At 42.2% G+C, this 23,041-nt stretch overlaps 1 protein-coding gene across 2 annotated transcripts in view; it reads left to right on the forward strand.

Annotated features, from left to right (window-relative positions):
* Positions 1-20,781, forward strand: part of ADTRP (androgen dependent TFPI regulating protein) — a 32,815-nt gene extending 12,034 nt beyond the window's left edge. For both annotated transcript variants that reach the window (XM_052772908.1, XM_052772985.1), the window contains 3 exons: positions 8,946-9,061; positions 13,990-14,141; positions 20,432-20,781. In XM_052772908.1, the coding sequence (XP_052628868.1) occupies positions 8,946-9,061; positions 13,990-14,141; positions 20,432-20,475 (312 nt within the window). In that variant the 3' untranslated portion in view covers positions 20,476-20,781. The remainder of the gene's footprint in view (positions 1-8,945; positions 9,062-13,989; positions 14,142-20,431) is intronic.
* The last annotated feature ends 2,260 nt before the right edge of the window (positions 20,782-23,041 follow it).

Here is a 23,041-nt window from a genome sequence, read left to right on the forward strand (position 1 = left end):
CTGCATGGGTGAACACCCCACCCCTCCCCTCCCCCCCTTATGTCTCAAGCACAATTATTTTATTTGAACAAGATTTTCAAAGTGAAATATGGCTGAGACAAAAGATACACTGGCCAATTCGTCAAGTGAAATTGTTTATTTCTTTCCCAGCCATCTCTTTTCAAGCAACACCTGGATACTCTCCAGAAGGCGACTAACTGCAGGAGACAGCTTGGATTAAGTCATATGCATGTATTATTCAACTTAATGGCAGCGTAGGGGAACACTACATTTTGAAGGGGCTGACAGAATTGAACGCTAAACAAAGAGGGGCAATGGTGGGTCAGAAGAGATCACTCAAAAACATTTTAGTCTGTAACAAAAAGAAAAGATACACATCAACATTGACCAGATGTGTTCACAAAAATGGTAATGGTACAACTGCCTTTTTGTAAAGGAGGTTTGTATTTTCAGTCTGTAAGGCACAGTTCTTGTAAAACGCAAATTTTCTTCAATAAGCACGATTTTCTTTATTTTCAGGCTGCAGCTAAGTTTAGTTTAGCCGTCTCTTTTCCTAATTTATTCTGTAGCCATGTTACCCTCTCATCTTGACAAAAATCAGCATTTTAGCGTCCTGGGAACTTTACTGACACATAGTTATGAACTGTGCATGTTCTGAAGACCTTGTAAGCTAAATAACTAAGAATAAAAAATGAGTGATGGTAAATGGAGGCACAGAAGAAAAATGACTTACCTAGCAGACTTTCAGCAAAGATGACAACAGACCCTACATGGCCTGAGCCTCTCAAGCGCCTTTGCTCTTTGCCCTGGTGTAGCTAAGCAGTATCTGAATGTAAGAAGAAAACACAAGGGAGTGAAAGAACAACCTGGGTGCATACAAGTAATTTTCCTTCACCGAAGCAAGCCATCGATGCCCTGACAGTAAGAATACCAGCAAGACTTGCCATGTCCTCTCTCATCTTGGAGCTTCTTGGTATCTACAAGCTGCTTGTGCTCTGCCCACCTAGCTAAACCATTACCTTCCCTAGTGTGGACACAACTACACCAACAGAAATGTTATTTTGGATCAGTGTGATTTAGTTCCATCCGGAAAAGAAAATAAGTTATATGAATACAAATTACTCTTACTCCTATGTGAGGGCATCTGTGTGAAGGATTATATCTTCCTACAGCTTTTTTAGGAAGCTGCTGCAACCCTAACCAACCAAGGGAGTGCAAAATCAGTGTGTGGAACAGAACCCGCTTGTCCAGGCCACTCTAACGGGACTCCTGCTCCAGGTTTGTGCACAAGAGCCACCTCAGGTTCATCTTTGACCATCTTAAACGATTCTCCTTGCAATTGGTATTTAATGCTTAATAATTCTTGCATATTTACACAAGAGAGAAACATTTCCATTTGTTTGCATTTCACAGTATCTCAATTTTAAGCTGTCTGGCAACTATGGACATTCATAGGCTTCCAATTACATTCAGCTTTTGGCAAAGAAGAAGAATGTGTGTGTGAGGGATATGGCACATGAAATTAATCACCCCGCACATTTAAGAGCAAAGATGCTTAGCTTTTCCCAGCACTACATATATATTTTTTTGAAGTTTCCATTTTTGTTGACATAAGCCCATTTCCTCAGGGAGAAAGTATGTGTTTCACAGACAAATGTTATGGCAGGGAATCCTCCCTGGCTGCTGCTACCCCGGCGTGCACAGGTGCCGTCTCTGTAACCCACCCTGCGAAGGCACAGCTGGAGACAAATATTCCACAGCGAAGGATGTGTCACTTCAGTCTCATGTCAGCTTCCAGCTGCAGTGCAACATCAGTTTCTTAGACTACGTATCTAATGTCAGGGAGAAATGCAATTAAAATTCTGGCATTAACATGGAGACGAAACATTTGCTAGTAAGCAACAGGATATTCAGCCAGGGCCTTATTTCCAAAAATGCATGCGTGCACGCAGGAAACGTTATCTCTGAAGCTCTTTTACCTTTGATCATACAATTGGTCTGATGTTTCATCCATTTTTCACAGTAACGCTCCCAAACTACCTACACATCTCAGAAAAAGCAGGGGAAAAAAATGTTGCTTTTCAGATGAGCATGAGCGGACCTGGAAAGGGCAGAAACGGATAGTAGCTGACAGTTCAGAGGGGAGTGCTGCTGGAGTTAAATTGAGCAATAGCTTCCTGACTAATTTGTCACCACACCTGCTCAGTAACAGGACTCCTTGTGCCTCCTGCTCTTTCCATAAAATAAATCTGTGGTTCCCTGAAAATGTACTGATGGCTGAGAATATAAAAGACAGGTAGTAACTCTAAGAGAGAATTCTTTCTTTAACTAGATATGGCAATGTACTAGTTAAAGAAATAAAATGAACAATAATGCTTAAGCCCCTCCCACTCCAAAAACTAAAAAGAGGTTAAGAGAGGAAGCAAAATGTGTACAGACAGATTACAAAAGAAAAGTTTAAAGGAGGCATTTGAATGAAAGCACTATCATAGCAAAATAAATCAAAAGAGGGAATTTGTTCCAAAATGAAGCCAAGAAAGGAGAAAGCATACAGAGATTCAGAAAATTATGGGGAGTATAAAACTAAATAGAGGTTATAGTGACAGGAAGCCGTTTAGTTTTATTACACTCAGATAACACAGGCTGTAATTGTTTATGAAAGCATCCAACCCAAGGAAATTTCCATAGGCAAGAGGACGTTTCCCAACCAAGAGCTGAATAACTGAGTAAACACCTCAAGGGTCAACCGATGAACGCTGGCTGCATGAGCCTCCTAAGACAGCACCAAAGTGGGTTTTTACTTTTTTCTTTGCGGCAACATACCGACGGAGAAGATACAAGCATGAGTATCGGCCACGAGTGGTTGTCAGCACACAAGCTCTGCGGGGAGTTTGTCTGAAAGGAGAAACACGGGCAGTTTTTCAAAAGCACTTGATGGTGTCCAACTGTGCCCAGTGGAGTTTAGTTTGGCCAGTGGTAACTGTTTGTGAAAAATCCCCCGCTAAAGTCTCACATGTTAATGAAAAGCAGACACGGAGGGTATGTAAATGCAGACGAATTAGAAACAAACAGCTATGGTCAACCGAGGCATCATTTCCTTCACTCTGGAGTCAAACGGGGTCAAACCGAGTCAAACGGCGACACACGCGTTAGGCGTACGAGTGATCTCAGCAGCTCTGGGGAGATTATTCATGGGCTTAAAACTCAGCCTAGGCTGGAGCCTGCAGCTGAACACAAACTCTACCCAACCCTGTCTTCTCAGCCCCAGGAAACTGGCTTTTACTTACATTCTCAACAGCAAAACGAGGATATAACATTGAATAAATACACAAATTACTCAAAATATGGGAAGTAAAAATTCCATATGGTCTTACCAAACAGTGGAAACAATACCCAGACAGGACTATTTATCTCAGATTAAACTCATGAACCTGAAACGTACCCTGGGAAACGTACAACATAGGGTAGGAAACAAAAAATAAAGAAGCAGGAGAATGTTATAATTTCATTCTTCTTTGCAGGAGATGAGTTAACATGCCAATATTTCAGATAAAGTTCCGCATATGTTTAAGAAACTTTCTTCCCCCTGTATTCATATGCCAGAATTTATGAGCAACAAAAAGAAATTTGCAATTTTATAACTAGTTCAGATTCACCTGAGTTTGTCAGGAAAAAAGCAAAGAAACCAAACCCAAGTTAAAAATCATAATAAGTGCCAAGAAGAGCCACAGAGGATTTTTAAAGCAAATGTTTGGAATCAGAATTCAGATTATAAGTGTGATTAGTTAACAAAATGTCTCTGATAATTTTGAAAGTCCCGTAACTTTTATATTTCCACTGTACAAATACATTTTTAAAAAAAGCATTTTAAAATACTTCTGTCCTTACATTATTTGTAAGCTGAAAGCTTTCCTCGACAAACAGAGGTTATTAGACAAGTAAATGTATTAATATGTCAAAGAACGTAAAAATAAGTACTAACAGGATTCTTGCCAAGAGAAGAAAAAAGCTCTTTGATTCAGTTCGGTTCATTGATAGCCTGATCAGTACCCACAGCTATTGTTTTAGCCTGTTTTCCTTACCTTGGAGTGAAATAGGTTTTTCCTCCCTCTGTGATAATTATTTTTGACAGTTTCACTGTTTATATGTGAAACTGAGAAACTGTTAATTGAAATAAAAAATGAGTCACTGTTTCCAGCAATTTTTGCCAATGTTTTGATCTGTGTCAATCTGAGCTTAATTATTAAGTTTTCTTTAAAGCAGGAGGCAAAACTGTATATTTTGATTTGGCCCCGTACAAATACTGCACTCTTCAGACATACATCTGTTTAAGGATACAAAGTGCAGCTAAATAGGTTTGAAAGCATATTTAATGACCATGCACTAGAGACCTATGGTAAAAATCACTCGAATGAGAAAATACATCTTTTTTATTGAGAAGGATATGAGAAGTCTTTAAAGCCTTTCAGCAGATATGATTAACCATGATATATGGTCTATCACTAATGATGCTGCCAAAGTCAACGTCTATCGGCTATGAGAGGGAAATCATTTGGAAAGCCGACTGCGTGTCGCAGGCAAAGGGCAGGCTTTGCACCCGTAAGCCAACCACGCGTTCCTGTATAAATACACATCTGCTCTCACAAACATGCTCAGTTATTGGGTAGAAATTCCACCGTGATTTTATTGTTAATGGACAAACGGGGCTCAGCAGAAATACGTGAAGTCACCAGCAGACTCTGGGGTAGCCGAAGTGCAAGGGAAGATTTTCCCACACGTGCATTGGGCCTGAGGTGTATGTGTACATGAGAAGGAAGCAGGGGAAAAAAAAAAAAAGAACCTTTATATCCACAAAGGAAAAAATGCTAAACCAAAAGATTTTCATCCTGGGGGTGCATGAAATAGCTGAGAACTGTTGTAGAAATCTGTCTCAAGAAGGTATTTGCATGGCAAGTTTAAATGGCCCTACAAAAAGCATGTCTAGTTAATATATACAGTGATTCTCTCTAACTAGGAATAAGCTAATAAACTATTAATAAATAAAATTGAATTAATAAATGGCAAAATATTTTTTAAAAGATACAATTATTTGTACAGAAGACACAGCACACACTTTAAAAAGTCACGTGCCAGTGTCATCATTGGACTTGGGAAGAAAGCAGCTTTCCTATGCCACAACAAATTTCTTCCTTTTTTTTCTTTCTTTTTTCAAATCAGGGTAGATCCAAGACCTTTAACAAACTGTTCACAAAACCAGAGGCAGACAGCCCCACTCCTGAACACTTTCGCAGCTCTTGGAGGTGGAAACACTCTTCTAGGCAGTGGGAAGATCAGCTTCAAGCCCCTGTGAATCAGGCAGAGCAGAAATTTGAACCTACCCCTTCCACTAAGCTCTTGGCTATTTCCAAAAGCAGCCACATTTTCCAGCTTTGCCAGTGACTTTCAAACTTCTTTTGATTTATGGGCCCCTGAGTATTTTCTCCAGCTCCTCCATAAGTGGAGGAGCCCGCCAAAAAACAACTAGCTAAGCAAATCAGCATTTTCTAAATCACCTTTTCTAAATCCCAACTGTCTTTCACAACCACTACCAGTTTGCTACTCATCTGCAGTACCAATGCGTGTTAGAGCAGCGGGCTCTCCCTCGGCACCCCCAGCTCGCTGCTCCCTGTGACCGTACCGTGCTGTCCGCGGGTTGTCAGTCTGCTGCTGCTGCTGCAGGGTGCCTCCAGCCATCATCCAGCGCCGTGCCTCTCGCTCCCGTGAGGAAAAAGAGAAACTGTAAATGAGGTGCCAAGCTCTGCTTTTCTCTCCTCTTCCCCCTTTCCTGCAGGATTCAGGTGCTGTAAGGTAGCGCAAAGATGTATGAACTGAGAAAGAGAAGAAGTTGGCTAAGCAAGTGGAGGCGTTGGTGGTCTTAGTCATGATCGCTTGCTCCCGTCAGAAGAGGAGACCCCCTGTTTCTCCACGCTTTCATCTCTGCTTATGGACATGTGCACTTGCACCAGCTCTGGAGTCTGCACGGCCCTTGGTAGCTTGTTCAGAGGAAAACTGAGGTAGAGTCAGAGATGCCCAGAGGGTGCTTGGCAGAATCACACTCAACTTCTAGTCTAGCTTCTCCTGGAAAGGGCTTGCCCAGCTCCCATAGCTGGTTGTTTCCCTGCTTGCCCTTGTTACGTATTTCCCAGTATAAAGCTACATCTCTCTTGAGGAAAACTAAGCCGATTGCCCTTGGTCCTACCCACAATGGACATGGAGAACTTGCGCATCGCAGTCATCACTGTATCAACCTTCCCAAGCCTTTGAAACCTCTCCCATTTTCCTTTTCTCTCTAGCCGCAACAACGCATTCAGTCCTGATTTCTATGCCTGTCTTTGGACTGCTTTCCTGTTCATACTTTCTGGCTGTTTGTGCTGTCCTTTTCTGGACATGCTCCAAATTATCTGCACCTTTCAAAATGGGGTGCCCTAAATCAGAGACAGAGTGCCAGCCAAAACCTCATCAATTCAAGTGGAGCAGCATAGTTACTTCCCAGGTCTTTCTTACACACAATATTCCTGTTAATACCATCCCAGAATGCCACACGCTTTTTCTATTAAAGCAGCATCATACTGCTGACTTATACTTATTTAACATTTACTCTGAGAACAAAAAGCCCCAAACTAAGGAAATAAGTATATGAAATAACCCCCACCTAAAAACTGTTCACTTCGACAAAGGATTATTTCACCAGGTCACTCCTACTAGATCCCTCTTAGGACAGCAATAATACAGCTGGAACAACCAGCTTATAGTTGTTAAAAGTGTTTAAATTAATTAAAAGACTAGCAAGGACATTTCATGTGTCCCAAAGGAATTTTGTAGCCCACTGGATATCAGATGAAAACCAGGACTTATATCCACTTCGCATAATGGACAAATCCACGGCAAAAGGCTAAAGCCTAGAACTGAGGACCAAGTGCAAGTTTTCCATCATTGCTGTCTTGCATGGGCATTTTGGTTTATTCAAAGACAAACTATGGACCACCTATGGAAAATAAACTTTTTTTAAATCATTCTAAAAGCAGCTTAACACATAGATTTCTCACTAAGAGACAGTTACAGAGATTATATATGAAAACTGTGTGCACTGAAGACATTTTTCTGGTTAAATGAATCCAGGAATCACTTGTACTGATATAACGAGACATCTGCTATCAACCAAGCAGGTTGTAGAGCTGAAGAATATCTTTGTGAAACAGAACAGAGGAAAATCTCAGTGCCAATGAGTGAGAGGAACTGGAACATCAAATAAATCTTTTCTCTCTTTTCTCGGAAAAATGATAACTGAGGTGGGAGGGTTATTTTGGTAGTAGGACAGCCAGGAATGAATAGCAGCTCCCGGGGCTGTGCTGCGGGGCCTGAGGGAGGACATGCAGCTTCCAGCAAGTTGTCACTTGGCAGCGGCAGGCAAAAATGGCTGTCTGCCTCTTAAACAAATAGGTAAAGAATGTTTTCATGCCTGTTGTATGTAGCTCAATGTGCATTTAAAGAATTTCATGTGTATTTGTGGCAACTTGTACTATAAATATACAGCAATAAAACTTTGACACCATACTACCATATCAGATACTCAGCACAGCTTCTGACAAATATGTACATTGAAGGTACTAGAACCACTTACTTGGGACAAGAGGAAACTTCATATTATATACCCAGCAGGTTGTGCCTTTAGGGAAAAAACAAAAAATAATTAGTTTGGTGTTCTTTTCTGTTTAAAAGTCTATCTATCTTTCTCTGCTGCCCTCCCAACTTCCTCCCCCCATCTACCTGTGAAACTATTTGCTTAATAGGAATTTAACCAACTAGTCAGCTGTAGTTGTTGCTATAGTTTTCTCCCACTGCACCTCATTGACTGTTTTTGCTGTGTTGTCCCCCAGTGCTGTTTAGGCCTTCTGTCCTAGGTATTGCAACTTAAAACTATTGTTTGCTTGCCCAGAGAATATTACAAAACTTTTAGTGGGGAAATTTCACCCCAACAAATTATTTTCTGAAGTTGCCAGAAATCGGCCAACAAGTTGAGGCGTTAGCATCCCAAGAGCCCTGCATTGTTTGTTTCACATCCGAGCCCAGAAGGACTTCTGCTGTGTTCCCAACCTCCTCACAGTGAGGAGCATCCCTCTTGGAGGCAGCTCCCCACCACAAAACAGTCAGTACCACCAGGCTGTCTGCCCTGTGCTGAAAATCCTCCGTGCTCAGACAGTTATCATCATAAAAGCCCTTGAAACTGAAGCTGCTTAATACAATTCAAACTCTTTGACAAAAAAAGAGAGAAGAAAAAAAAAGCTTCTCCAGCAAGGTAACTCTTTACTAACTCTTGGTTAAGCTTGTTTGAAGTTCCTTGATCGTCTTGAATCACAGCTAACTTAAGTCCTCTGTATGTTTACCACCACATTTTTCAGTTTACGAAGAGAAGCACAACACATTGCAATTGCACTGGAGTAAGTAATAAATGACAATATATAAAATACAATAATGACTTGAAGAGAACATGAAGGCAATTCAGCAATTGCTTAATGAGTTCAAGGAGGAGACTTTTGACACCCTCATGCACACATAACAGTAGACTTCAATGTCTTTTGTGCTCTAATGGGAATTACCAAAAAATTTATTGCATTATAAAATGTAAAAGGAAACCTCACCTATTATAAAATAGTGCAGATCATTCTACGGGCAGACCTCATTACAGTACTTTTAACAGCATACTAACAAGAAAATTTCCGTGCTCATTACTGCAGGGGTACTTCTTCACTATAAAAAAAAAATGAAGTATGTACATTTGTATACAATTGCATTCGGTATTGTTAAATAATCCTTTGTTCATGGGCAGGCTCTTGAGCTTTGTGATCAGCAATGACCAAAGGCGAGGCACTGCGACCGGTCAGTGACGGACTCTCTTTTCTCCTCAGCACACAGCTGTATTGCCATTTGCTGTCCTGGAAATTCTTGCCACGCCGCACCGTTACCCAGCAAAGAAGAAGGGATTGATCCTATTAGGATTTGTCGCTTTTCTGTATATCAGTTGGTAAGAATTACGTACTTTAAAACATTTTCTTCAAGTGACCTACTTTGTAAAACAAGGCCAAATGCTGTACTTAAATCTAAGTTCCCTCCCAGGCACACGGGAGACAGCAGTCTGTTCTGTGGAGAAGTCATTTAAACTTCAGCTGAGACCCATGAAAACTATTTCCCGATGTATGCAGAGCAGTTTTCTTCAAACATAATACAGGTCCTGAGACCATACATAGTATCTCCTGCTCTTCTAAGGCCTCTTATAGAAAAACAACTAAATAGCCATAAGCTCTGGGGTACTTTGAGTTATTTCTGCTGGGTTGGAGTTTTTATTTCTACCAGTACCATCAAATTTACCTCCGCTCACTGTCTTGCTCACTGCAAACCCACCAAATCTCAAAGGTCTGGGGGTCACAGGAGTGGAAGAGGAGTAAAACTCAGTTTGGTATTTGGCAGGGACACATGGCTGGGTTTAGAAACTCGAGATAGAAAATGATACTCAGAGCCAGGTGCAAACTGACGGGTAGCAAGGAGGCATCTGCCCCACTACCACCTCCCACTCCACCGGTGGACACCACCTACATTTCCAGCAATGTACCACAGTTGATCTCCAACCTGTTGGAGGGTGATCCTGAGAGAATAAACTATATCTAACCAGCTTCCCCCCTTGACCCCCAGCCCATAGCCATCCACCCACCTTCTCTGTGTCTGTCACACACCCCTCAGAGCTGGGTTTGCATCCGCTCCTGCTCATTGCATCCCAGCTGCAGTGCCGGGGTCTGGAGGCACTGCCCGCTCAATCTAACTGTGGGCAGCTGCCGACACTTCACACCACTCTCTGAAGATGCCTTATGCTGAGAATCAGCTCAGGAACGGGTCCTTGTAGTTTTGGGGTACGCTGCAATATCACTTTCCAGAGCTCAGGAAACACCCGGACCCTAGGGTGGAGGATACAGAACAACTGGTCAGCAGGGAGGTGACTTGTCCTCATGCAAAGATTTCTGAGAAATCACTGGGACTATGAGGGAGCCCATCCTTCCCAATCCTACCCACCAGTTCTCACTCTCAGCTAGAGACTACCTTCAGGCCACCGAATGAAAATCTGGAATAGAAAATAAACTGCACAGATGAAATGCTCTTGTGACTTGAAACCCATCAGAGCGGCTGTGGAAGCAATGGACTTCACTGCTACATTACGTAACCAAGTTAGGAGACATTTATCCTAATCCAGCCCAGAGCCTAATAGGATTACGACCACGGCTTCCTAAATTCCTTTTCTATGTTCTGATACACCCAGTTGCTTAACACCAGCTTTGTTTTGCTTGTCTTCTGACAGCATTTGTTTTTTACTGTCTTTGGGACCAGACGGCTCTCCAGGCAACGACTGCAGTCATGTGTGCCATGCTTTCCCCTACAGCCCCTATCAGCTGAGCAATTCCACCCCACAGGAGACAGAGCTCATGCCAGAACCTGAGGATGAGGATCAACACAAGCATCAACACATTTGTGCCCTCCCAGTATCTTCTCTGAATTGATGTTGCATGGTGCTGCCAGGGTCCTGAGTGGAAGGCGGTCCCTTAGAGCACTTGTCCCCTGTGTCCCAGGGCCCCGATAACTGGATAAAGGATACTAGGATTTCAATACTGTTGCTTTCTGTCCTCCCGAGGCAGCAAGCAACCTCCTGTCTGCTTTCTTTTTGCCTCCTTGTCTTGGTTCCCTGCAACCACAGACAACAGCTTTCAACTAACAGAAAATTTTTTTAGCCTCTGCAGTGAAACCTTAACACATGTACACATTTTACTGTTGGTGCTGCAAGCCATTTGGGCACCTTATGTTTCACAAGCAACAGAGTCCTTCCTAAAAGCCTCTCCTTGAATTGTCACTGTCATTGCTGCGCTTCCCCTTCCCCAGTGTCGATGGGCTGAGAACGGACCGGTGCCTGCAAGGCAGTGGAGAAACCGAGCAGCCGGTGATGCCTTGCACCAGGTACCTGCGTCTGAGTGGGGCTTCACTACAGCTTTGAATAGCCATAGTGTGCAAAAAGGAAAGGTGGCTTTCAGTTGTGAGACACCAGGGCTGAGAGAACTGTTAGGCATATTAGTTAATTCTTGCAAGGATGGTTCTTGCATCTCCTGGTTGCATTAAGTAATGCCTTACTGCTGGAGTCATCACATTGAAAACAGTGAAGAATATATAAATTTTAGAACTTGCATTTTAGATCTTAAAAAGGAAGTAACAATAGATTGCCCTTTCCCATTTCAGTGGTAATAGACCAGTAAAAATAAATCTTAATCTTCACAATTTTGCACGTGTCTTTGGAGAAAAGTTCAAACTACCTTTGCAAGGGAATATAAATCATTATAGATTGCACTCTGTATACAAAACTAAAATACAAAAAACCCCAAACCAAATTAAATCTAGAGACTGATGACTTTCTTGTAATATGTCCATATTCTACCTCTGTTAGGAATCAAAATATTTTTCCTTCACTGTATGCTCCTTTTCAGTTCACAACCTTTTAATTTTGAATTAACCACAGTCTCAGAGAGCTCATATGTGGCCAATATGTTCTTTTCTCCTTTCTGGATCTTCCCATTTAATAATTCCCTAGTAATACTTTCTTTTCCCTTCACTGAATGCAGTGGTCCCATAACATTAATGGACAGGTAACAAGAGGACAGGCTAAATCCCCCAGTTGCGTCCAGCTGTACTATGACAGCACATCACCTCTCCCTGGTACCTGTATGCTGTCCTCCATCCTATAGCAGTTTGGCAACTTTGGTTATACCCAGGGCTGTTATCTCAATCTATCCCCCCCATAATTCAGGGCATTGTCTGCTTCTGACTCACTCACTGAAATCTAAGGTAAAATCTTGGTAAAAAGTTGAAATTTGGTAAAATGAAATCTTCAGAATAATAAGCCTCTGAATCCTGCATGTATATTTAACAGGTGATTACCCATGAGAAATGAGCAATATAAATTTGCAAGTTGTGGGGTGCACTTTATGAAATCCCTAGCAAAAAAAAAACCAAACCCAAAACTAAAACCAAAACCTGTCAACCATTTGGTGACCAAAATGAGTAAGTTCAGGAATCTGGAGGTATGCCCCAAGATAAAAAACCTGGCAACACACAGCTCCCACCAAGTCAGAAAGCTGAAAGTGCTTTAGTGGTCCTGCACAGCCATTTGTTTAGGTTTGAAAATACAGGTTGGAGTGCTTCATATGGGGCACGCCAGCTGGCCAAATTGCATCAAGATAATCTAGTTCCTCATTATATAAAATAAAGGCGGTTGTCACTCTCTGTTTTACTGTTTGAGACACATTAAGAAAACAGTAGCCCTGTGCAGTGAAGAACAAATGCTGACATTTGCATGGGCTCCAGTTAGCACCAGTATTTCTGCTCAGCCTCTCTGTGGCCTTTTGTACAGGCTTTTTTTTTTTTTTTTTTTTTAAATTACTTAGATGTTTCACAGCCCTGTTCGTTTCATGAAAGAACCTTAAATCATGACAATGAGTCTCTACACTTAACATTTCCGTGCTCAGCCCAGGCAGCTCCGCTACCAACCCCCTCCATTTCTCCACTCTACCCCTTAGGTGGGGATTAGTGAATCTCTCTTTACAGGCGAGGTAAAAACCCACCTATTTTTTTATGTCTTACCTCTTCCTTCTCTAACTAGAGAAAGGAGAAATCATCTTTTCAGACTTTTTTTTTTTTTCTCTCAGCACCCTCCCATTCCTCAGTTTCGTGACACAGTTTCAGGCTGGTGGGGCAGCCTGCTTGTCACTTCTCTTTGAGGAGTGATGCTCAGTGTAAGGTGGCAGGCTGGGTGCCGTCAGAGAGAGTGGGGTTGCATTCCCATGTTAGCACTGGTGGTGGAAAACATGGCATACTCAGATGTCTTTTTTTAATCAAGAATTAAACCTTTTAGGACTCTTTGGACCCAAACGTTCTTTTTAGGGAAGTGCTGCCCATCGTTATAATGGCACATCCTCATAACAGTCACTGGAGATCTACACTGTTCTTCGCATTCTTTACATATTCAATACAAATATATATAATTTGATCTATAAAAATGTATTTTTTCCTATATTTAACATAAAAAGACCATTTTTATAAACTTAAGTCCAGGCATTTACTACCAGCCACTCTTAGGAGCCATAAACAATGAAAATATTATCAGTGAACTGACAGCCACTGCAAGATGTTTTTTGAGAAAAGAAAAAGGCAGAAAGAGAGGGCCTAAGTAGAAGAAAAGAAGCCCTATAAAGCAGGCATGTTCATCCTCTTCCTTTTCCTTCCTTCCCTTTTCCAAACAGTGTTTTGTAGATGGTTCTGGCACAAAGGAGCAAAGCAGCTACATCTGCTTCCTACCTACCTGCTCTTCATCTCCTCCTCCTCTTAGACCAAGAGAAAAGGCGCTGGAGAATTCCCCTTGCCCTCTCGCCTCCTGAAAAATTCTTTCCTCTCCCCAAAACAGTGGTCAACAGTGGCAGGATAGAGACAGTGAGAAACAGCACTTAGTGTCCACAGTCCCTCGAGATCTGGATGGGGGCTGAAAAGCTGTTGTAACTAAAGAGCAAACATATATGCGAGAGCTTATTTGAATAAGCTTCACTTCGAATAGCCAAGTGCACATCCCTATTTCTGAGCATTTTGCTATTTTACTGTTATTTTACTGCCGTTAATAGCCAATGCCACCAGGGTGACAGCAGAACATTGTGTGCATTTCAACCTGCGCTGAAACCCATCTAATTTAGCAGTGGTTCAAGTGTGCTTCACAGCAAATAGCCCAAATGCCAAAGAGATCTGTCAACAGCTGAGCTAATTTTCTCTGTATCAAGATTATTTTGGTAGCTTGGCCCTTCAGGAGTTGGAAATCATGAAGTGGTTCTTCTGACTGAATGATCCTAACCAAAGGTCATTTCTCTCCTTGCCTAGGGTCCTGTGGATTTATTCTGTAACGGGAGAGTGGGTATATCCTCTCTTTGCTTTGTTCAGCCCGGCTGGGCTAGCAGCCCTTTTCGCCGGTAGCCTTGCCATCGTCGTCTCTTTCTACAACTTCGGGGAGTTCCTCAACCGTATGATATGGGGTCAGTCCAAGTTTTGGTTTTCACTTCTATCCATATGAAAAAAAAAATTATCTAAAATTAATTCCTGTGATTGCCTAGGCAGGTGAGGAGAGGAAGGGAGCCCTTGTACACTGGGGGGGTGGCATCTGGGTGTCTGATAGAGATTGCCAGGTCCTAACCAGTTACTAACAAACAGAGAACAAATCAGAGCAAGAATCCCAACCCTACCAGATAAAAAGCTAGGCCAGGTTTCTCTAATGTGGCTCAAGAAGCACTTCTTACCAGCATAATCACTGGATTTTGAATTCTTTCTCTAACAAGGGTCCAGAGAAGCCAAATCTCTCTGGCTAAAACTCTTTGCACCTGCATCACGTGGTGTTTGTCAGACTAGGGAATGGCACTGTTTACTGACAATTTATAGGAAGGCATTAGTGTATCCAAGTGAAAGCAATTGCAGCAGCTCTGTGAGTAAAACAACACTTCAGAAAGTTTTACAAACTGTTGAGAACATCTCCCGTCTGCTTTGGTAGTGGTATAATCAGTAGTGATTTAAACAAAATGAAAGGCAGCTTCCTTGGACAAATGGGCAGTTAGAAAAAAAAAAAAGTAGTTTAGGAGGACACGTTCAACAGGTGGAAGAAAGAAAGAACTGATGAAGCAGCTTTGGGGTTTTGGCATGGGATATTATTATTGTTATTATTGTTGTTGTTGTTATTATTAGTAGTATTTTCCCTTCTGGTTTCCTCTCTTCTTTTCATTCAAGATAAAGTTTTTGAGGATGAAAGTGTTTCTGTCAGGAAAACGTGTGTATTTTATTTAGGACAAATGTGTGAGCATTTGCAATTTCCTAAACTAGCTTTCTGATGAAAGAAAAAATGCTGCAAAAACACCTCTGAAAATAAATAAGACAACCTCCCTCTGTTCTCAGGGAACGTTTGATGCCTGATCCATTTTGTGAAGTCTCACATGCCTGTCAAGCCAAAGTAGAGTGTCTGTAGCTAGTCTCTCACCATCCGTACTCAGCTACCTAAAAGCAGCAGATTGACTTTCAAATGTGCTGAATAACCAACTTCACTGCTCGATACCTTTGCAAATAAGATGCTTGCTCTACATGTCCATGTTTGGAAATTTTGGCTGAATTCTATTCTTGCATAAACATGATACAAGATGAAGATTGCTGGTAAATGAAAACAGATCTGCAGCCTTTCTGCACTAGCTCTGGTTTAAGAGGCATCACATAAACATTAACTATTACTAATCAAAGACCATATCATCGCTACAAGACAGTATAGGTCTTTATATGAAATCTGATATCTGACACATCTAGATATCAGATTTTTTCATCACTGAGTACATATTAGTAATTTCAGGCCTAAAGTATGCCTGATGTGTAAGTTGGAGATAATCAGAATTAAAATAATTTGATTTCCAAGGTGTTAATTGATCGGACAAAAAGTTGTGCCAAGCAGAGATCAAATTAACTGCAAAAATTAGATGCATTTTGAACAGCTGACTAAATATACTCACTTAAGAGATGTTAGAGATTTCTAAAGAAACTGGGCAAGCAGTCAACTTTCTTTTCTGTGCACACAGAAAGGCTGAAAAGCACCCCCATGAATGTAGCATGAATGTAACCGCAGAATATAATATATAAACATGGCATACACAATATCCTCCATTGATATCTGGTGTGATACTTGGCATTTTTCAGAGGAGCCACAAAATCACGGCCTTAACAATTATATGGTGTTTTCATCCACATGCAGGACACTCCCCGAGACACGGTTCCCCATGTTTGTGCAAATTCTTGCTACTTCGCGTGCATCCTCAGCACTTCACCCCCAGGCCTGGCAGCATTGCCTGGATTTGCTGTACACTGATAAAAGAAGCTGCAAGCTGCACCCCAAAAGCTGGCAACTCTGCGGTATCTGAGGCTGCAGTTCGATAATACGGGGGCTTTGGCAGCAATAAGTTCTCAATAAGCTCCTGCCCATCGCCCCTCACTCCTCCCTACTCCACCACACATGCCTGTTTCTTGCAAGCAGGGGCTGTTTTCAACTCAGATCATTTTCCCAATCCATTTCCCAGCTGTGTCCACCCAAGAGAAGGGTAGGACTTCCTTAAGCTAGTATTGATAACAAGGTCCCAATAAGCATTGAGACACAGCCAGAGAGAAGCTATTCCAAATTACAGCGTGCCAGAGTCTTAATATGTTCCTGACTGAGACAAATCTTTGGCTCAGCATTGCCAGAGTAAAAAGAGCTGCAAACTGAATGAAGAAGCGATTCCAACATACCTTTCTTCTCACAGCAAAAATGGCTCCACGTACTTTTTTTCATCCTACCCTTTCCTGTCTCACTTTCCCACCACAATAAGGTCGATGATGCAGTTAAAATAACCCTGCAGGGAAAAAACCAAACCAAAACAAAAAAACCCCCAACCAAACAAAAAACCAACACATGTAAAGCAAAACAATCTGTGGTGGTAAAGGACAGACCTCTTCATCTCTCCATACCCTCCACCCTGCCCACCTCCTCCCTCCCCCAAAAGAAAGGGTACATGGAAGAGCACTTCTGCCCTCTCTTTTGCTTTCTGCTCAGTGCCCCAAAGGCACAGTTTGAATTACAGAGTAATGCAATTGTCCACCGGGTTCCTGTAAGCACATCTGGAAACACCTTCTCCAACAACACCTGCAGCCACCAAGCAATTGGACCCGGTGCTGGCGGCATCTGCCAAGGCATAGACCCCTGCCTGGGCTGCTGTGGCCAGGCTTTGCCCCAAAGGGAAAGGCTCTGGGGCAGCTGCTGCTTTTTCTTTCTTTCTTTCCCGCCTGAAGGGAGAAAGCTTGCCGAGTTTGTGCCCAAATAAGTTGTGTTTATTTGAAGGTGCAAGAAGTGATTAACAAATAGCTCCACAGGAGTGGCAAGCCTGGTTTCCTTCTGGACTTGCATCCTGTGGCAGACTGTAGGCTGCAAATGAAGCTTGTCTCACAGCATCCCATGCTTCATATGGGCTCTCTTCCATGTTCCTTTATAGCTTCAGGCCACTATCGCTTTTCCTAAAACCAGCTACATAAATATTTACTCTTTTTCACCCTTAAAACTACGTTCAGTTCCAACTTATTCCAAAGTCTATGGATGGCAGCTTTCAGCTTCAAGCAAGTAATTTTTAAAGCTACATCCTGTGCTTGACCAAAAAGATGCAGTATCATTTCTGAGAGCTGGAAAATCCAGGCTGTCAAATAATATAACCTTGTTTTTCCTTTTCGGAACAACCAAAAGATGCCAGACCCTATATTTGTTTTATTATTTATAGACAAACTGTTTCATACAGTATTGGAGGTTTTAAAAATGTATTATCTCTCATGTGCCTCTTCCTCCCCTTGCACAGTTGGATTGGTGGTAACTAAGGCAACCCAGCTGCACAGCCTGAGAGGCAGAGAAAATAGTACCAGTAATGACTTTTTTTTTGTTTTAAATCCCAGAGCTTCTAGAGTACTAGACAATGTTGAGCAATACGGAAACTCCAAAGAGGGTAACTAGAAACAATGGGCTGATTCTTTTACTGCCATAAATTTACCTCAGCCAAGAATTTGGCTGCAGGGTCTGAGTACCAAAGATGAACCGTGCAATAGCTTCTCCCGTTCCCGATGGGTAGAAAACATCACGCAGGCAACTGATCTCATGTCACTTTGACCAGTCAAACTAGAACTCTCAAAAATAAAGCAAAGCAGTTTTCCCTCGGGTTTTGCTCCCAGTGAGACAACCAGATCCTTGGGAGAAATTTGGATCAAAGTTCTCCACATCAGAGAGCAACATTTCAGGTGAGGTGTCTTCTCTGGCACCAGCATTTGAAGATGGAGCAGATTCATTTGTCTTCCATCTAACACACCTGAAAAAAAAATGCAAAACAACATTAATCAGCTGTTTCATTTCAATACTTTGAAATTCAGGTGGATAGGAGCGACAGCTAGCAACAGCTACCCACTCCACCAGTGATTTAAATGCCTGCTGAGAGACACTGGGCAAACCACTCGTGAGACTTTACAGCCCCAAGGCGTCTCTCTGCCAACATCCAGAGAAATGCTCATCCCCAGGTGGTGGAACTGGCCTTTGGGAGAGAAACGAGGCAGAAAGGGAGGCTGGCTGTCCGAGTGGGCAGCAGCTCCAACAGACTCGTGCCTGGATGCTCACTCCCCTCCAGAAGGGAAAGCTTTGGTCAGCAGGTGGCTGAGGAACACCGTGGGGGCAAAGCCAGAATTAAAGATACTCTAAAGGAAGGGATAAAGCAGTACAACAAGAATAAGAGCCGTTGCTCTCAAGAAAAAGAGGAAACTTATGTTGCAGTAACTTCCTTGTGCCCAGTGCACGGATGGATGTGCTCCTCCGGATCTTCTACGAGCTCTTGAATATCTTGTGAAGACATTGCTGAAATGTATTCACCTAAGCCTGAGCTAAAGTTAGATGGCAATCTTCTCTTTAATGTTTTTTTCCTCTTCTTTTTGGAGTACTTTTGCATTAAATGCATCTTCCAGAAAAATAAAACAAGTTTTAGGAACTGATTGTTTTCCCTGGGGTTTTTTTTTTACATTTATGTGTTCGTGAAACCAAGCTCCCTTAATACCCTGTAGTCAGCTATTGGTAAACGCCAGCCTATGTGACTGCGCGTGAATCCATGCATTACAAAGCAATATTATAATATGATTGAATTCTTGATGCTCTCATTCTCCTGAGCAGCTATTGAGATTGCAGAAACCAGAGTGGCAAATGAAGGGCTGCAAAGAGCATCTGTGGGGTACAAAGTCATTCTACTGTTGCACTGATACAGGCTTATGAACAGCAGTTTTTGTATGAATGTTAAAATGCTTATGATCTGCAGATAATTATGGATCCAGACACAGGTTCCACCCATCGTTATTACAGCCCTCTTACTTCTTTACTACTTTGGGGAGGGATTTTTGAACTGAGCCTCCTGTCTAGAAGATATCTTCATTTGTTCTATCACACCTTTAAGAACAAAGAATAAGAGTCCAGGGTATATCTATTTCTTTCAGTGAACAAATAATGTTTATATCTACAATTTCACTATATTGCCAGTGACGAATGGAACTCAGATTTAAGAGGATTTACAGCCCAGAGTTTGCAAACTAAATACGAATACTTACTTTTGTCTCATCCATTCATCCTAGTTGTGCCACAAACCTGTGATGGCATATTTATATCCTTCATATTTGTCACTCCCCCAAGCTGCAGTTTACCCCTCGGGTAGAGGAGTCTAGCTATTTAAAGGAAACCTGCACCATCTGTCACACGCTCTACTCTTGCTGACAAGTTTATCTGATGATCCACTGGAGGCAGACTGGATCGGAAGCTCTGGCAACCCAGGGCTTACAATTTCATCACTGAAGGCCAGACATCAACAGGTGCTTGCTAATATGCTGTCCCTGGCCTAATAGGCTAGGTGGTTTTTTTGGTGGAGTTTTTGCTCCCTCATCTTTAAAATTTCTATTTGGTCAGTACAAAATACTTACAGGATCATTTAGGAAGGAAGAAATGCCAGGATTTTGTTCCGTATCAGGCCAATTGCCAAATGCTACACAGGCTGGAGATAAATAAAATACAGCAATTAATGTTTCGGAGCCCCTGAGGTCTATGGACAAGGAAAGCACCTTTAAAAGAGGGTTCCCTGTGAATAAAGGATCATCAACAGGGAAGAAGAGAGGCCGAGACAGTGCTTTAGATAAGGGTACCCAAATATATTTGGTTATTGCCACACTTGGTGCCCCACAGTAGCACATCTGGTCTCTAGCTGGTGCTTCAGAAAGCTGTGGGTCTTTGGCAGGTCCTCTGCGATCCTGGCCAGACACGTGAGGATGCTCCACATACCTTAGCTGTAGGATTAATCATCTGTTGCCTTTTCAGGTGAGGTTTATTTTTACAGCTTTTCACATATTCTTGCACCAAGCTAGGCTTGTTTGGTGGCAGATACTTTTTCCCCCACCAGCAAAGCACCATTATTTTCAACGGATGTGGCCCATGCTAGATTTCAAATCATTCCTCAGTAGTCGAGTAATCCCTTGCTTGCTAGGGACATCCCATTCGACTTCTGCAGCACTTCAGCATTAGCAGCTGGTCCAAGCCATTCACTCACAGCCTACTCCCACTCCCAGAGGGGTTCAGTTCCCCAGGGAAGGTGGGAGGCTGGGGCCAGGTTCACATCCTCCTCCCAACAGCGTGCTTGGTCTGTGGGAGGACTTCTCTATTGTGACTTTTTTTTTTTCCAATAATCTCTTTTCCTCTGCCTCCTAACAGGAGATTCAATAGTAATACTGGACTACAGGCGGAAAGGCAAGTGAATCCTCCTCTTCAAGCCAAACAATGTCTCCATGAATGCTGAAGCCATGAAGTAGAGGAAAATAAATGCAGCTGTGATAAATCCTTTCTCCAATGCATTGCAGCTTCTGCTGAAGCCATTTATTCATCAGACATATGGAAAACTGGTGGAAAATATGAAATATTTGCCTCTTACATGATAACTCTGCAACTGCTATGAATAAGAAAATTGTGTTCATCTGTTTACACAGATTTCTCATCTCTTGCACAATGTATGTGAGGATGTGTCCATGGTTAAAACTCATCACTGGTAAACGAACTCCCTCATAAGCTTGGCACCACTCTGTAAAAGACCTGTGAACGCAGGCCAGCTCTTGTTTGGATTGTCCTTCATCAAGTCTGGAAAAAATTAAGATGAAGGATAAATTTAACAGTGCTGTGACTTCCAAGCTAGCTAGATAACAAATTGGGCTAACAAGGACTGTAATTAGGAATGTCTGCTCAGAAAGTTCACCGTGAAGCCAAGTTCTTCTAACAAGAAACTTTCTGGAATATTAATATGCACAATATCCCCCCTCCATTTTAACAGGAAATCTGAATGCAACGTTTTCTTCCTTTTTCTTGGTTTCAGTTAATCTTGCAGCAAAAGTAACCTAATTATACTGACTGTATGATTGCTTTGACAGAAAGCATGTTAATTTAAAGCACTGTTTAACATAACGCTGCCTGCCATATAATTACACTCCATTCACATGTTTACTAATCTTGCTCAATATAGTTGATTTCTGTTATTAGCCTCAACATTTTGTTAACATCTAAAACACTGGAGATCTGCTTTGCAAACTCCAATAAACAGGCAAAACCGACAGTAGCGTAAGTGTTTCTTAATGGTCAATGTGGAAAAGAAAGATCTCTGTTATTAACCTTGCATTTAAATGAGGATTTGAAACCAGTTGCAGTACGTAGATGTCTAACTCCATCTTCGTTGCCAAAACCCCAAGCTTAGAGCTACTGTGCACACAGTTCACCGGGGTGTTATTTTCATCTTTTGAATGCTGCTGGAGCTTAGTAAAAACGAAACACATTGTAAGCTGCCTGTGAGCAATAAAAAAATAATGTGTATACATAAGATTGCTCTTCTCACATGTTAAGCACCTGATAAAATTCCAGTCTGAAGTTAACACACTAGGGCTAGACTGTAAACTAAGTTAACTCAATGAAAGACGTGCATGCATTCAATAATTTCCAGCTTATCTAGATAACTCACTCCAGCTAACTTTGCAAGAGGAATGTAAGCAATTACACACACAACCCCCTCGCTCCTCTTCTGTCGCAGCTAGAGGAGAACATGGAAAGAATTCAGCTGAAAGATGCTGGTCAAAAGAAATATTTCAGAGACACAGACAGACAGACAGAAGAAAAACCATGAAGGGAATTAGGGAAGAGGAGAAAGTTCAGGAGACTCCCTGTACAGGTTTGGTGGGTATTTTTCTTTCTTTTTTTTTTTAAAAATTATTTCATTTTGTACTGACAGTCCAATGCAGTTTAAATGTCAGAAACCTAAAACAAAGCCTGGGCCCTGACATGCAGGAGTAGTTCTTTCCATGTCCAGAGGGGCTGAATGGCAGATCTCGTCCTCAGCTCCTGCTCGTGCCGGGATTACCTTCGGGATCTGGCACGGTGACTGTGCTGCTGGACTACAGGGGTTTGAGGAGAATCGGGGCGGGGGGTGTTTTTTCCTTTGAAAAGGGCTCAGCAGAGGCACTGCTCTGCTACATCCTGCATGGACAGGCTGGATCCCAGTCATGCGCTTTGGGAAAGCAATCAGGAATGCCTGTCCCCAAAACACAACTGCTGGGATCTTGGGTTTGCTTTGCTCCTTTCTCTGATGCACACAAAGCCCTGTAAGAAAGGCAGCATGCATTGTTGCTCACAAACCGACGTTTTCCCTGTAATTTCAAAAAGGCTTTACTGAGGCACTCTGAGTAAGGATCTGGCCTTCACATTTACGCTAGATTTCTCTTTCCAGTCTGTTTCTCTCTCTCATTTTATTTTGAGTAAGTATGCAAAGTCAGTCAGAACTGTTTATTTATAGCTGTAGATTTTCATGGCTGTATAAATTAGATGTTATTACTGAATGAGATGCCCGCCCACTCACCCAGTGCAGCTGTACAGGAATCCTTTCATGCTGCTCGACAGTACGCAGTCTCAATCGGGAGGAAAACGACATGCTCCCAGTCAGACGAAGGGACGGCTGCTTAAACCCTCAGGCGAAAAAACAGCAATTAATTTTTTCCACAGTACAATGTGCAGTATGACAACCGCAATTACCTAATACTATTTAGACCTGCCACTTTGGCAAGGAGAGAAAATGAAGGTTTAAATGCACCAGAGCAAAAAAAACCCCAAACTAGAACCTAACCCTGCACTTTCTCTTTACTAGATTAAGCGATTTTTCTTTGGAGGGAGTTAGGGGACAGGGACAGTCAGGGGAAGTAAAAGTAAAATTGGTTGTTATTTGAGATAGAGCACCATCAGAAAATAAGGACCCATCCCATCCACACACACAGAGAGCTATTTCCAGCAGAA

Source organism: Harpia harpyja, chromosome 1, assembly GCF_026419915.1.
Source record: "Harpia harpyja isolate bHarHar1 chromosome 1, bHarHar1 primary haplotype, whole genome shotgun sequence".
Classification (NCBI taxonomy): Eukaryota; Metazoa; Chordata; class Aves; order Accipitriformes; family Accipitridae; genus Harpia; species Harpia harpyja.